This window comes from Ursus americanus, chromosome 31 (assembly GCF_024610735.1).
Source record: "Ursus americanus isolate L20-20 chromosome 31, mUrsAme1.1.p, whole genome shotgun sequence".
Classification (NCBI taxonomy): Eukaryota; Metazoa; Chordata; class Mammalia; order Carnivora; family Ursidae; genus Ursus; species Ursus americanus.
This window is the reverse complement of record NC_142157.1, coordinates 12000614-12016398: the sequence shown is the minus strand read 5'-3', so window position 1 is coordinate 12016398 and position 15785 is coordinate 12000614. Positions and strand designations below refer to the sequence as shown.

The 15785-nt window shown below is 37.2% G+C and overlaps 1 protein-coding gene across 1 annotated transcript in view; it reads left to right on the top strand.

Moving 5' to 3' along the window:
* The first annotated feature begins 354 nt into the window (after nucleotides 1-354).
* Nucleotides 355-15785, top strand: part of LOC123802276 (lamin tail domain-containing protein 1) — a 47049-nt gene continuing 31618 nt past the window's right edge. The window contains exons 1-3 of the mRNA XM_087857659.1: nucleotides 355-443; nucleotides 10480-10706; nucleotides 13392-13590. Of these exons, the coding sequence (XP_087713785.1) occupies nucleotides 355-443; nucleotides 10480-10706; nucleotides 13392-13590 (515 nt within the window). The remainder of the gene's footprint in view (nucleotides 444-10479; nucleotides 10707-13391; nucleotides 13591-15785) is intronic.

Below are 15785 nucleotides of genomic sequence, written 5' to 3'. Positions count from 1 at the left end.
ACAGGCACTGTTGGCCAGATGTGAAGGTTATAGTCATAAAGGTAGCTGTGCTGGGTTGCCGCCCTGTCTCTTAAGCTGCTTCCAGTGAATGCCACACACCTTCACCTTGATTTGCATAATATGCTTAGCCAGTACTAGTATTGGCTATGTCAGTACTTACATATTCACTTTAGAAACCTGGTTCTGGCACCAGCTTGGGAAAGAAATTATTGAATCTGGCAGATGCTTTGAGGTAGTTAGATTAGCAGCCGAGGTCACTTGAAAAGAAAATCTACCTTGAACTTCGGCTGTATTTATTACTAGTATCATGATTTGTTTCCCCAGGAAAGAAAAGAGACTTTTCTTCTAGCCAAGATGAAAGGCATGCAAGCCAGTCAGGAAACTTCGGTTGCCCTGCAGAGTGAACTCCATGAGCAGGAAGATAAAATGGAGAATCAAGCACGGTAAGAATGGCATAAATGAAAGAAGGATCTGAGATTTAGAGGATAGTGATGGAGCACTTGACCTCTTGTTTCAAAACATCTTATGAAGTAGTTGTAACTAGAATTGATTCCACACATTTTCTTAAATTAATTAACTATAATGTACAACTGTTTCCTCAACCACTGTTTTATAAAGTTCAGTCCTTGAGTAATACAAAAATTTACCTGGACAGATCTCTATCATACAAGACATGGTTGAGATTCCAGAACTTACATCTAACATGTTAAGGCAATTGACAGACAATTTCTTTAGAACTCCTTTACTAACTTTTGGGACAAAGAATTGCTAGAGAATTTTGGTTTTGGAAATGCCTGTGAAGATGTTAAATAAAAACTACAACTTCCTGCCCATCCCCAAAAAAGAAAAAGAAAAACAAAACAAAACAAAAAAACCTCCCTATTTTTACTACTACTATAAATCTTCTTTTAATAAAAGCATTAGCATGGGTTTTCCAGTGTTTTTTAAAAAATGACCTCTAGTATTGAATATACCCAATTTAAAGCTAATGTTATTTTGCACCTCCATGTCCTGTGTTTACTGATCAGTTCAAGTTCATTTTTTAAATGTTTGCTCTTAGAGGTCATCTGAGAAATGATTGTTGTCAGAATTACCAATGTAGCATCTCCCAAAATAACATTGAAATGTGGGAATGGAACTTTTTTCACTACCTCTGGTGTAGTGTTAATCAATTACAGAAGGAACAAAATATCAAGAAGGGGCTTGGAAATTCCATATGATAGAGGGCAAGCTAACTAACCACTAGGCCAAATCTCTCATCTTACAAAAGGGCTCTACAGGATGGTGAGTGCAGTGTTTAGACAATGGGCTACATCACGTGTGTCTCTTCCTGAAATGTCTCAACTCTTTCAAAGTTGTGTGCAGCCATCAGAAATTTCTTATTCAACTACAAAAATAAGAACACTTTGTGGCTCTAGGCCAGATTTCTTTAATCACAACATTTGCAGAGGCTTATTAGGAATCTTCTGTGGAATTAAGTTATTTGGAAATGCTATTGTGTTACTGGAGGAGGAAAAAGCTTTGGAGCTTTTAAAATGAGCATGCTGAAAAGATTAGCCAGTTTGTAATGAAACCCAGATGTAAGGAACTTTGAAAAGAAATGTACTTTTCCTGCTTATGTTAGCCACTGTCAGGCAGAAATCGTGTCATATGATCCTGTCTTAGGTTGGACAGAGATGAAATATTGTATTTTGACAATCTGCCTCTTAGTCTCCTTCCCACAAACCACCACATCCTACTCAAGAGTATATTTTCATGGGTTAGAGCTTTTCTGACAAAGATGAGTGCTTGGGGTGTCAGCAGAATGGCAAATGCTCAAGCTTAATATGTACTGGCCTAATGCAGTTTTCAAAGCCAATGCCATTTATTAAAAAAAAAATTGTCTGAGATGTCTGTACACTCTGAGAGGTACATTTAGAGAAGTCTGGTTTTTAGTACAAAGCTCTGCAGATATAATATTTCTGATGAAGGAATTTACAAAATATAGAATAAAATGATTATGAATACCTCTTAGAAAGCAAAGACATTAAGGCTGACATCACTTTGGCAGATTAGGAAACTTCAGGCCCTTGTTCCCTTATAGAAACATTTGGAAAACAAAAACAAACAAACAAAAAACCAGAAGACTTGCTAAAATATCTTTACAGTAATTCTGTAAAACCAAGGATCAAAATAGAGACAAACTGTGGAGGCAAAATTCTTAGCTCTTGACTTAGAGGATAGATAAGTGGCCCCCAGTAAGGGGATGCATGAACTGGCCATTATCCAGTTTTTCAAAAAGCCAAAGGATTTTGGACCCCAGGACTTTGTTCAGAATCCAAGTATTAAACACACACACATACATACACATACACACAGAATGCTTTGAGGTAACTGAGTCTCAATGTGACTCATAAAATGGAGTTGTCATAGATCTTTTCATGAGCTATGCCATGGGAATATTGTTTTACTTATAAAATAATTGTGTTGTAGTTTAGAGGCTTTGTTTAAATGCACACTAGTTAACAAATGCTTTTATATTTTTAAAGATTTATTTATTTATTTATTTATTTATTTATTTATTTATTTATTCGACAGAGATAGAGACAGCCAGCGAGAGAGGGAACACAAGCAGGGGGAGTGGGAGAGGAAGAAGCAGGCTCATAGTGGAGGAGCCTGATGTGGGGCTCGATCCCATAACGCCGGGATCACACCCTGAGCCGAAGGCAGACGCTTAACTGCTGTGCCACCCAGGTGCCCCACAAATGCTTTTATATTTTTAAAAAAGAAATAAAGAAAAACCTGTACTCGTAGTAAGATTTAATTATAGAATAATACCTGGAGGGGCGCCTGGGTGGCTCAGTCGTTAAGCATCTGCCTTCAGCTCAGGGCATGATCCCAGAGTCCTGGGATTGAGCCCCACATCAGGCTCCTCTGCTGGCAGCCTGCTTCTTCCTCTCCCACTCCTCCTGCCTGTGTTCCCTCTCACTGGCTGTCTCTCTCTCTGTCAAATAAATAAATAAAATCTTAAAAAAAAAATAATACCTGGAAATTAAGTCTGTTTTCTTCCTTTTCTGTATTCCTCTCAACATACATACACACATGTACACACACGTACACACATGTACACACATATACACATGTATACCGTATTCAGAGTAATTAATTTTCAGAATATATTTGAAAGTAGACAATAACTCTAGAATTATTATAAATATAGGAAAATTAGTTAAGCAGCAGGAATTAAGGGGAAAAGTTTCCAAAACAATACATTAAACAGGAATTATAATCATATTTTTTTAGTTAATGGAAAGGGAAATATGATATACTAAGTAATAAAAGTGGGATATAAATGGTTTCCAGAGATTCAATTTTCAGTAAAAAAAATACGTTAAAAGTCCTGGAATGGAGTGGAGGAGGCAAGATGGTGGAGGAATAGGGAACCCTGTTTCAACTGGCCCCTTGAATGTAGCTGTATATCTACCAAATGATTCTGAACACCCATGAAATCAGCCTGAGATGTAAAAATATATATCTTGATCTCTACAAGCAGAAAATCTCTGCTGGTCACGAGCTATGATGGGTGGAGTCATGAATCTCTGGGCAGATATCGGAAGATAAACAGAAGGGGGAGGGAGCCACCATCAGCTGGCACCTGGAAAGTGATATAACACTGGAGCACAAAAGCATCCCACACTGGGAACCAAGCACAAACTTGCAGAACAGTAGCAGCCCGGAAAGGGCCTTAGAGCAGTGCCCAGATAGGATCCAGGAATTGTGGGTGCATGCATGCAAACCCAGAACCACTCACAGTTTTAGAAGCACAAAGGCCAGAGACATGCCCCAGACCTGGGGTCGACCTCTCAGAGAGTTGCTGTGGGTGTGCACCACTGTGAGAGGCTGCAGTTTTTAGCAGCACATACAGAAATGGAGACTGTGCCCTGGAGAGCTCAGTGAAGAGCAGACCCAATTTCTCTGCTCTTGGACAGAGGTTTGGGTGCAGCCATTTTTGCTCTGACTCTTGGAAGAGACGAGGAACGCCACCATAGAACAGAAACTCAAAATACCAGTTTCCACTGAGCCCACCCCTGGTACGGGGGCAGGGCAACTCTGCCTAAGCAGGGTTGTCCCAGTAACAGCGCAGCAGGCCCCTCCCCCAGAAGACAGGCTGGAAGAACAAGAGGACGACAACCTTCAGGTCCCCATAAAATGGCTGCATCTTGCTTGGATTGTGGTTAATACTTTGGATTCTGTACATTCCCTCAACCACCCCTCAACAGAGTGACTAAGAGGAACAACTCCCAACAAAGAAAAGAACCAGAGACTATGGCCTCTGCCATAGGCCTAATGGATATGGATATAAGCAAGATGTCAGAGGTAGACTTCAGAGTAGCAATTATGAAGTCAATATCTAGGCTTCAGAAAAATATTAGTGACAATATAGAATCTCTAAGGGCAGAAATGAGATCTAATCAGGACAAACTTAAAAATGCTATGAATGAGAAGCAGTCTAAACTGGATACCCTGACAGCCTGAGTAAATGATGCAGAAGAATGAATTAGTGAGCTAGAAGATAAGATGATAGAAAGGAAGGAAGCCAAAGAGGCCTGGGATAAACAGCTAGAAACCCATGAGAACACTTAGAGAGATCAATGATGCCATGAAACGTTCCAGTGTCAGAATTATTGGGATCCCTTGGGGGCGGGGAGAGAGAGAGAGAGAGGACTAGAAGGTATATTTGAGTAAATCGTAGCTGAGAACTTTCCTAATCTGGGGAAGGAAATAGTATTCCTGTTAAAGAGGCAGAGATCAATAAGAACAGACCAACGCCCCAACATATAATAGTAAAACTTGCACATCTTAGAGCCAAGGAAACTATCCTGAGAGCAGCAAGGGGGAAGAGATTTCTTACATATACAGGGAGGAACATCAGAATAACTTCAGGCCTGTCTACAGAGACCTGGAAAGCCAAAAAGAGCTGGGAAGACATATTCAGGGTACTAAATGAGAACATGAGCCAAGGATACATTATCCAGCAAGGCCGTTATTCAGAATGGATAGAAAGACAAGGAGCTTCCAGGACTGGCAGAAAATGAAAGAATATGTGACCACCAAGCCAGCCCTGCAAGAAATACTAAGGGGGATTCTATAAAAGAAGAAAGACCCCAAGAGTGATACAGACCAGAAATCTATTGTCTATGGACAATCTATGGAAAAAAGGACTTCACAGGCAAAATGGTGGCACTAAAATCATATCTTTCAATAGTCATTATCAACATGAATGGCCTAAATACTCCCATGAGATGGCACAGGGTTGTAGATTGGATAAAATAAATAAACCATCCAAATGCTGTCTACAAGAGACTCATTTTGAACCTAAAGATACCTCCAGATTGAAAGTGAGGGGATGGAGAACCACTTATCATGCCAACGGGCCTCAAAAGAAAGCTGGGGTAGCAATTTTCATATCAGACAAATTAGATTTTAAGCTAAAGACTGTAGTAAGATATGTAGAGGGACACTATATCATACTTAAAGGGTCTATCCAACAAGAAGATTTAACAGTTTTAAATATCTACGCCCCAACAGGGGAGCATCCAACTACATAAGCCAACTGTTAACCAAAATAAAGAATCATATTGATAATAATACTTTAATAGTAGGAGACTCAACACTCCACTCTCAGCAATGGACAGATCAAAGGAACAAGAGCTCTGAATGACACATTGGACCAGATGGACTTTGCAGATATATACAGAACATTCCACCTTAAAACAACAGAATACTCATTCTTCTCGAAGGCACAGGGAACTTTCTCCAGAATAGACCACATATTGGGTCACAAATCAGGTCTCAACCGATACCAAAAGATTGAGATTATTCCCTGCATGTTTTCAGGCCACAATGCTTTGACACTGGAACTCAATTACAAGAAAAAAATTGGAAGGAATTCAAACACTTGGAAGTTAAAGACCATCCTGCTAAAAAATGTTTGTGTCAACCAGGAAATTAAAGAACTTAGACAATTCATAGAAACCAATGAGAGCGAAAACACATCAGTCCAAAACCTATGGGATGCTGCAAAGGCGGTCCTAAGGGGAATATACATAGCCATCCAAGCCTCACTCAAAAAAGTGGAAAAATCCCGAATGCACAAGCTAACCTTACACCTAAAGGACCTGGAGAAAGAACAGCAAATGAAACCTAAACCACCACTCTGGAAAACAGTGTGGAGGTCCCTTAAAAAGTTAAAAATTGAGCTACCCTATGATCCAGCCATTGCACTACTGGGTATTTACCCCAAGGATACAGACGTAGTGAAGAGAAGGGCCATATGCACCCCAATGTTCATAGCAGCAATGTCCACAATAGCTAAATTGTGGAAGGAGCTGAGATGCCCTTCAACAGATGACTGGATTAAGAAGTTGTGGTCCATATATACAATGGAATATTACTCAGCTATCAGAAAGAACGAGTTCTCAACATTTGCTACAACATGGATAGCACTGGAGGAGATAATGCTAAGTGAAATAAGTCAAGCAGAGAAAGACAACTATCATATGATTTCTCTCATCTATGGAACATAAGAACTAGGATGATCGGTAGGGGAAGAAAGGGATAAAGAAAGGGGGGGTAATCAGAAGGGGGAATGAAACATGAGAGACTATGGACTATGAGAAACAAACTGAGGACTTCAGAGGGGAGGGGGGTGGGGGAATGGGATAGACCGGTGATGGGTAGTAAGGAGGGCATGTATTGCATGGTGCACTGGGTGTTATACACAACTAATGAATCATCGAGCCTTACATCGGAAACCGGGGATGTACTGTATGGTGACTAACATAATATAATAATAAAAAAAAAAAAGAAACCTAAACCAAGCAGGAGAAGAGAAATAATAAAGATTAGAGCAGAGAGCAATGAAGTAGAAACCAGAAAAACAGTAGAGCAGAGCAACAAAACTAGAAGCTGTTTCTTTGAAAGAATTAATAAGATTGATAAACCTCTGGCCAAACTTATCCAAAAGAAAAGAGAAAGGACCTGAATTAATAAAATCATGAATGAAAGGGGAGAGATCATGACTAACACCAAGGAAATAGAAATAATTATTAAAAATTATTATCTACAACTCTATGCCAACAAATTAAGCAACCTGGAAGAAATGGCTGTCTTCCTGGAAACTTATAAACTACGAAGACTGAAGCAGGAAGAAATAGACAATCTGAATAGACCAATAATCAGTAAAAAATTGAAGCAGTGATTTAAAACCTCCCAAAAACCAAGAGTCCAGGGAAAGATGGCTTCCCAGGGGAATTCTACCAAACATGTAAAGAAGAAATAATACCCATTCTTCTGAAGCTGTTTCAAAAAAATAGAAACAGAAGGAAAACTTCCAAACTTATTCTGTGAGGCCAGCATTAACCTGATCCCAAAACCAGGCGAAGATCCCATCAAAAAGGAGGATTACAGACTGATATCCCTGATGAACATGGATGCCAAAATACTCAACAGGATCCTAGCCAATAGAATCAAACAATATATTAAAAGGATTATCCATCATGACCAGATGGGATTTATTCCTGGGATGCAAGGGTGGTTCAATACTTACAAATCAATCAGTGTGATAGAGCACATTAATAACAGAAGAGGCAAGAACCATATGATCCTCCCAATTGATGCAGAAAAAACATTTGACAAAATACAGCATCCTTTCCTGATTAAAACTCTTCAAAGTGTAGGGATAGAGGAAACGTACCTCAATTTCATAAAAACCATCTATGAAAAGCCCACAACAAATACAGTTCTCCCTTAAAATCAGGAACAGGACAAGGATACCCACTCTCACCGCTATTGTTCAACATAGTACTAGAAGTCCTGGCATCAGCGATCAGAGAAATAAAAGGTATTCAAATTGGCAAAGAAGTCAAAGTCTCTCTTCACAGATGACATGACCCTTTTGTGGAAAACCCAAAAGACTCCACCCCCAAATTACTAGAACTCATACAGCAATTCAGTAATGTGACAGGATATAAAATCAATGCTCAGAAATCAGTTGCATTTCTATACACTAACAATGAGACTGAAGAAAGAGAAATTAGGGAATCGATTCCATTTACAATAGCACCAAAAACCATAAGATATCTCAGAAAAACTTAACCAGAGTGGTAAATGATCTATAGAAACTACAGAACACTGATGAAAGACATTGAAAAAGACACAAAAAGATGGAAAAATATTCCATGCTCATGTATTGGAAGAATAAACATTGTTAAAATGTCTGTATTATCCAGTGCAATCTATACTTTCAGTGCCATCCTGATCAAAATACCAGTGGCATTTTTCAAAGAGCTGGAACAAACCTTCCTAAAATTTGTATGGGACCAGAAAAGACCCCAAAATCACCAAGCGAATGTTGAAAAAGAAAACCAAAGCTAGAGGCATCACAATGCCTGACTTAAGCTATATTACAAAGCTGTGATCATCAAGATAGCATGGCACTGGCACAAAAACAGACACATAGATCAATGGAACAGAATAGAGAGCCCAGAAATGGGTGCTCGATGCTATTGTCAATGAATCTTTAACAAAGCAGGAAAGAATATCCAATGGAAAAAAGTGTCTCTGATAAATGGCACTGGGAAAATTGCACAACCACATGCAGAAGAATGAAACTGGACCATTTCCTTACACCATGCACAAAGAGAAACTCAGAATGGATGAAAGACCTCAATGTGAGACAGGAATCCATCAAAATCGTAGAGGAGAACATAGGCAGTAACTTATTCAACATCGGCCACAGCAACTTCTTTCATGATATGTCTCTAAAGGCAAGGGAAACAAAAGCAAAAATGAACTTTTGGGACTTCATCAAGATAAAAAGCTTCTGCACAGCAAAGGAAACAGTCAAAAAAACTAAGAAGCCACCCATGGAATGGGAGAAGATATTTGCAAATGACATTACAGATGAAGGGCTAGTATCTAAGATCTATAAAGAACTTATCAAACTCAACACCCAAAAAACAAATAATGAAGTGAAAAAATGGGCAGGAGACATGAACAGATATTTCTCCAAAGAAGACATAGAAATGGCTAACAGACAAATGAAAAAAAATGTTCAACATTATTAGCTATCAGGGAAATTCAAATAAAACCCAAATTGAGATACCACCTCACACCAGTAAGAATGGCAAAAATTAACAAGACAGGAAACAACAAATGCTGTTGAGGATATGGAGAAAGGGAACCCTCTTACACTGTTGGTGGGAATGCAAACTGGTACAGCCACTCTAGAAAACAGTATCGAGTTTCTTCAAAAAGTTAAAAATAGAGCTAACCTATGACCCAGCAATTGCACTACTGGGTATTTACCCCAAAGATAGAGATGTAGTGAAAAGAAGGGGCACATGCACCCCAATGTTCATAGCAGCAATGTCCACAATAACCAAACTGTGGAAGGAGCTGAGATTCCCTTCAACAGATGAATGGATAAAGAAGATGTGGTTCATATATACAATGAAATATTACTCAGCCATCAGAAAGGATGAATACCCACCATTTGCACTGACATGGATGGAATTGGAGGGGATTACGCTAAGTGAAATAAGTGAAGCAGAGAAAGACAGTTATCATATGGTTTCACTCATATGTGGAACATAATGAATAGCATGGAGGACATTAGGGGAAGGAAGGGAAAACTGAAGGGGGGGAAATCAGAGGGGGAGACAAACCATGGGAGACTATGGACTCTGGGAAATAATCTGAGAGTTTTTTGGGGGGGGGGTTGGCGGGATGGGGTAACAGGGTGATGGGTATTCAGGAGGGCACATGTTGTTTGAGCACTGAGTGTTACATGCAAATAATGAATCATTGAACACTACATCAAAAATTAATGATGTACTGTATGGTGACTAACATAACAATTAAAAAAAAAAAGGCCTGGAATGAAATGGTTGGTAGCATTTCAGTGATTTTTCTGGTAAAATTTTTGGTTGGTAGCATTTTGGTGATTTTGTTTTCTTCTTTCTACTTTTGCGCTTTTTCAAGATCATCTGCAGTAGCTATTGACTGATTTTTAATTTTTTAATAAAGATTTTTCTTATTTCCTTGAGGGAGAGCTAGAGAGAGAGAGCACAAGAGAGCACAGAGGGAGAAGGAGAAGCAGACTCACTGCTGAGCAGGGAACCTGATGTGGGACTCAGTCCCAGGACCCCAAGATCATGACCTGAGCCGAGGGCAGACGCTTAACCAGCTGAGCCACCCAAACAACACCAATTGACTGATTTTTAGATGAAAGAGTAAATAAAAGCATTTCTTGACACTCAAGTGTCTTATTTAGATTGTTAAACTACAACTATAAGATATCCTCATGCTTATGTAGATGTATAATACCTTTGAAAAGCAGAACTCTGGGTAGTAAATATAATTCATGATTCTTATGTTCATATCTATTCATTTTGACTTTCTCACTTTGCTTATTATACTAATTTTTGTACACAGAAGAAAAGACTCCCAAGACAGTTTCCCAGTGACACAGCGATCTTTAGTACATTTTTTTTCGACAGCAGATTCAGATACAACATTGCCATTGTCATGGTCATTATCTTATGAAATGCCTCTTGGTGACAATCTGTCTAGCCCTCAGTTTAGTGGAATAACTATATCAACAATTGGGCAGAAGTCTCCGAAAACTACAGGAGTGGGCCATTCAAGATCAGAATACAGCTTGGGTAAGCAAAACATGTACCAAATTTTTTGAGACTGTTTTTAAAGCATGTAGTTCAATAGATTCTTTATATGCCAAGAAGTCAGAATGACTTCCAATAACACAGATATCTTAATGTCATAAGTAGAGTAATTTGATTATGCTCATCATTGATCCTAACACTGAGTCATATTCAGGTCATGTAAGTGTATGTGGCCAAATGTATCATCCCCATGATTACAATATCTTGAATTGTCATAATGATTCATGGGTTGATGGTTTAGATGCTCTAGAATTGCTAGATTAAAAATCTAATGTATAGCATGAATTCCCCTTCCTCTGAACACTACCAGAAAGAATAAGCAATGTCTTGTGTATTTGTGCCATTAGGAGACTTATAGCTTAAGTGAGGAAAAGACAGACATACAACAGAAAGAAGCAAAATAAATGGTAAGAAAATAGTGTAAAGATAGGAGAACAATAATGAATTTGGAGGAGAAGAAAATGAAAACAGTACTACAATAGGAAAAATTCGGGTCTTGACAGTTGCCAACAGTGTAAGCAATGCACTCAGCAATATCCCCAGTGTGTTCCTCATGACGTTAGGGAAATTTGTACTGAAAAAATCATGGTCTTGGAAACAGAGGACTTAGGTCCAAAGGATACTCCTACTACCTACACTGTGAGATAATAGGTTAGGTATCCCTGAGTCCTATTACCCACAAGTGCAAAATAAGGATTAAAATATCAACTTCACAGGGCTGGCCTAAGGATTAAATAAAATATTTATGAAAATTACTTAGCATATAGCAAGTATTTAATAAAAATTAGTCATGAATATGAATATATCTGTAAATACCTCCTTGTTGAATAGGCTAAATTTGGGGTTTGTATTTCAATTACCAGTCAATAAGTTTCAAAAGTAGTAACATAAACACACCCATGCCTACTTGATGCCTCTATTTTCCTCTGTTATTCTGTGGATCTTTAAGCCTGGCTGCTGCTTATCTATACTTCATTTTGTTTCTGGCATTTTCCTAAACTTGTGACACAATATTATGTAGGATTTTGGTCTACTGCTATTATTCCCTATGCTTCATTGTTTGTATGACTATAATGCACTCTTTAAAGAAGGCTCCTAAGATCACACTGACCTTTAGCAATGACCAAAATCCATATACTCAAAAATGAAAATACCAACTTTACATCTAAGGAGGGAATATTTTTCCTTCTTTATCCCCATATCATCATTGTATATGTTCTACATTTGGATTAAACTGTGCAAGCTCTTAGGGGAAAAACAAAATATAGTGGTTTCCCCACGTAAGATGAAAGCTGAACTGGGATATTGTAATCTTCTCCTTCAGTTACTATAGATTCAGGTTCTGTAGATAAATGCCTGGATCCACTGCAGCTTGTTGCATTTGGTTCATTTCCATCTGTTCCTCTAGATGAAATAACAACTAGAACTAAAATTAATCTGTCTTCTTCATTTTTAGAATATAAAGGCTTTCATCCTTCGAGATGAGCCATTAAAAGGGTACTATATAATCTCCTTCTCCAAAGGAATTTAAGGATTAAGTAAATACTTAAGTGACTGAGAATGAACTAATTTAATTCCAAACATTTCTTCTAGACAAAATATTTTGAGGAATCTTCCTTAGAAACTATGTTTATTTTTTTCCATCTTTCACATTGCTTTGGTTTTGTTAAAGATAAAAGAATATAAAGCAAATTCTAGATTGTCTCAGTCCTTTAATGATTTTGGACACAGTGTCACATTAACCAAAGCCCCTGAACTACAATAATTGCTATCATTTACTAAATACCTGTTAAAAACTAGACACTGTACTAGAGAGTTATCTACATTTTCTTCAATCCTCACATTACCTTACACAAAGGTTGTGTTATTTTATGTTCAGGAAAATGGAGAATTAGAATGCTTAAATCAGTTGGCTTACTAAGTGGCAGAGCTGGGATACAATTGCAGGTCTGTCTAAATCCAAGATTCATTGTTCTATCCACTTCATCATGGTCTCTCTCTGTAGTGTTACTCTTTGCAGACACAACATTAGATTTATCAAGCCTGCTTCCTTCCATGCAGAATTATAAAAACTATTTTGTATTTAAATTGTAGTAGTGATAACTTTAAAAGAGCGAATTTCCAAGAGGATACTAGAGTCTGATTAAGCATTACTCTTTCTTTCTAATAAACTATTTTAGTTGATTAGAGGAAATTTAAGTCTTTACCTAGAGAAATTACTAATTATTGGTAGGAAGGGTTCATTTGAGGTCTTAATTTACGGGTAATAATTTGGGGAGGATGGCTAATATGAAATAAAGTTGTATTTATATATATCATATCCAGATTTGAGAGAATCAAATGTTTACCACCTTGAAAACTTATGATGCTTCTAGTACAACTGAATAATCAGTTAAATAAAAGTCATTATGCTAATGATATTATTGATAATGTAAGATAACAGACATAATCTCTAGGAATTGTATGTCACTAAAAATAATCACTTACTAGTTATTTCACAGACTTTGGTTTATAGCTTTTAATTATCCTCATTGAGTTTGAAAGTGACAGTAAAATGTATAAAGTATAATTTTGTAGATGCAAAGAATAAAGATAGTGGTTTGTGTTCTTTTTAATGTCCTTTTATTTACTTCTTTCTGTTGCTTTTCTCTCTAGTTTCTTTGAAAGGCATCAGTAGCTCCATAATGACAAAGAGACAGGCTCTACCAATCCTTGATCCTGAGATACCAGTAACTGGGAAAGGAGAAGATTATTTCCTATCTTTGTTTAGTGATTCAAAGAAACTTCTTTCGCACTCATTCCATGCTGAGAAAGCCTGGAAGCACTTCTCTGTGATTCTTGAAGAAGTGGGCCAATCTAGATCCAGGTACCTATTTTATTTGAACTATTTAATATCTTCTATTAGAATAGGAGCTACTTTACTTCAGTAGGTAATAAAGTTCTACTCTGATATTACGTCCATGATTTCATCTAAAACCTTAAGCACTTTATTGAAATATAACTGTGTCATGTTCTGAGCAATGATAAGAAATCAATGTAGTTTTCTAGGGAGCCAAACAAGGAATGCTGATTTTTCAAAGATGCCAAAGAAAACAGCACTACATAATCTCTACAGATAAAGTCAACTCTATTTTTTATTATTGGCAAATCATTCAGATGGATTTAGTGTCTTTTTTCTAGGGACTTGAGTTTGAGATAGAAGGAAAAATGTGGACTTACTCATTGATCCATTTTTATGGTTGTTGATAGCTATGGCAAAAATAATTGATCAGGAAGAAAGTTTATATTAGAGCTAAAATAAAAGAGCTGGCTCATCTATACATTTACTTATCCCTGATTTTCTTGTTGCTTTAACAACAGATTGAATTATGAATTATTAGAAATAAACACATGTCAACAAAGAGTGTGAGAGGGCTAAAAGAACTTATTAGCCAGGTTTGTAGATGAGACATAAAGGAAACTATTCTCCTCTTAGGTCAGATTTCCTAAAATCAACTACTGCTAACCATTCAACTGCAGTGAATAAATAAGCATTCTTTCAACCATCTAAAAACACTTCATCAAATTATTCATTCAATATCTATCTAACATGTTAAGAATGATGACTTATTTGGAACAAAAATTCAAAGAAAAAAAAAGATTTGTGAATATGGTTTGAAGAACTTTCACTCAGATCAAGAAAGACCTGCAGGTATAAGGACTGAGAGAGACAAAGTATCAAGGCATTTAGAGAACATTCTCCAGGAGAGGGTGATCTGGGAAGATTTTTATGAAGGAGTTGTTAATTAGAATTATCTTAGAAAGATAAATTTTGGATATCCAAATTTGGAGTCTGTGAGAACATTCTAGGGCACTAGTTCTCAATCCTACTTACACAATTGAATAAGCTGAGAAGTTTTTAATGTCCTGACCCTATCCTAGACTCTTTGAGTCAGAATTTCTAGCAGTAGAATTGATCATCATCATTTTTTAAATCCCATGGTAATTCTAATGCACAGTCAAGGTTGAGAACCACCAGCCTAGAGCAAAGGACGAGCATAAACGAAGTGAAGGAGGCAGAAAAAGCTAGGATTAGGTAGATATAAGGCATTTTATAGCATTGCCCCACTGAGCAACGCATCAATTGTTGTAACAGGTTTGTAGGGGCCAGGGTTGGGGAGCAATCACAGTGAGCCTTGAACACAGGATGAGGAATTTTATTTTCACAATGGGAAATGGGAAGCAATGGGAAAGTTTTAAACAAAGGAGTAACAGGATCATGATTCAGAATGTTTAATTGTGGAAATAAATATTATGAATGAATATTAGATTTTTGTCAAATGCTTTTAATGCATCTACTGAGATGATTGTATGGTTTTTCATAAACCTCCTTTGATCATAATGTTTATTCTTTTAATATATTATTGAATTTTATTGGCTAAAATTTTGTTTCAAATCTTTACATCTATGTTTGTGCAGAGTATCTGTCTGTCATTTTCTTCTCCTGTAATGTCTTTGTCTGCTTTGGCATCAGGGTAAAGCTTGCCTCATAGAATGAGTTGAGATATAGTCCCTCCTCTTTCATTTTCTAGCTGAGTTTGTATAGAAGTAACTTTTTTCTTAAATATTTTATAGAATTCATCAGTGAAGCATTCTGGGCCCAGAGTTTCTTTGTGGGAAGGTTTTAATCTACAAGTTGTATTTCTTGAAAATAGATATCAGGATATTCCAGTTATCTATTTCTTCTTGGATAGTTTGTGTCTTTCACACAATTTGTCCATTTCATCTAAATTTTCAGATTAATTGTCATGAACTTGTTCATAATATTTCCTTATAATCCTTTTAGTATCCGTAGAATCTGTAGTGATGTCACATTTCTTATTGCTGATACTGCTCAAATGTATCTTCTCTCCATTTCCTGATCAGTTTTGCCTGAGAGTCATCAGCTTTATTGAGCCTCTCAAACAGTGTTTGATTTCATTGGTCTTCTGTGTTTTTTGTTTTGTTTTCTATTTTATTGATTTCCATTCTGATATGTATTTACTTTCTTCTGCCCACTTTAGGTTTCATTTCCTTTTCTTT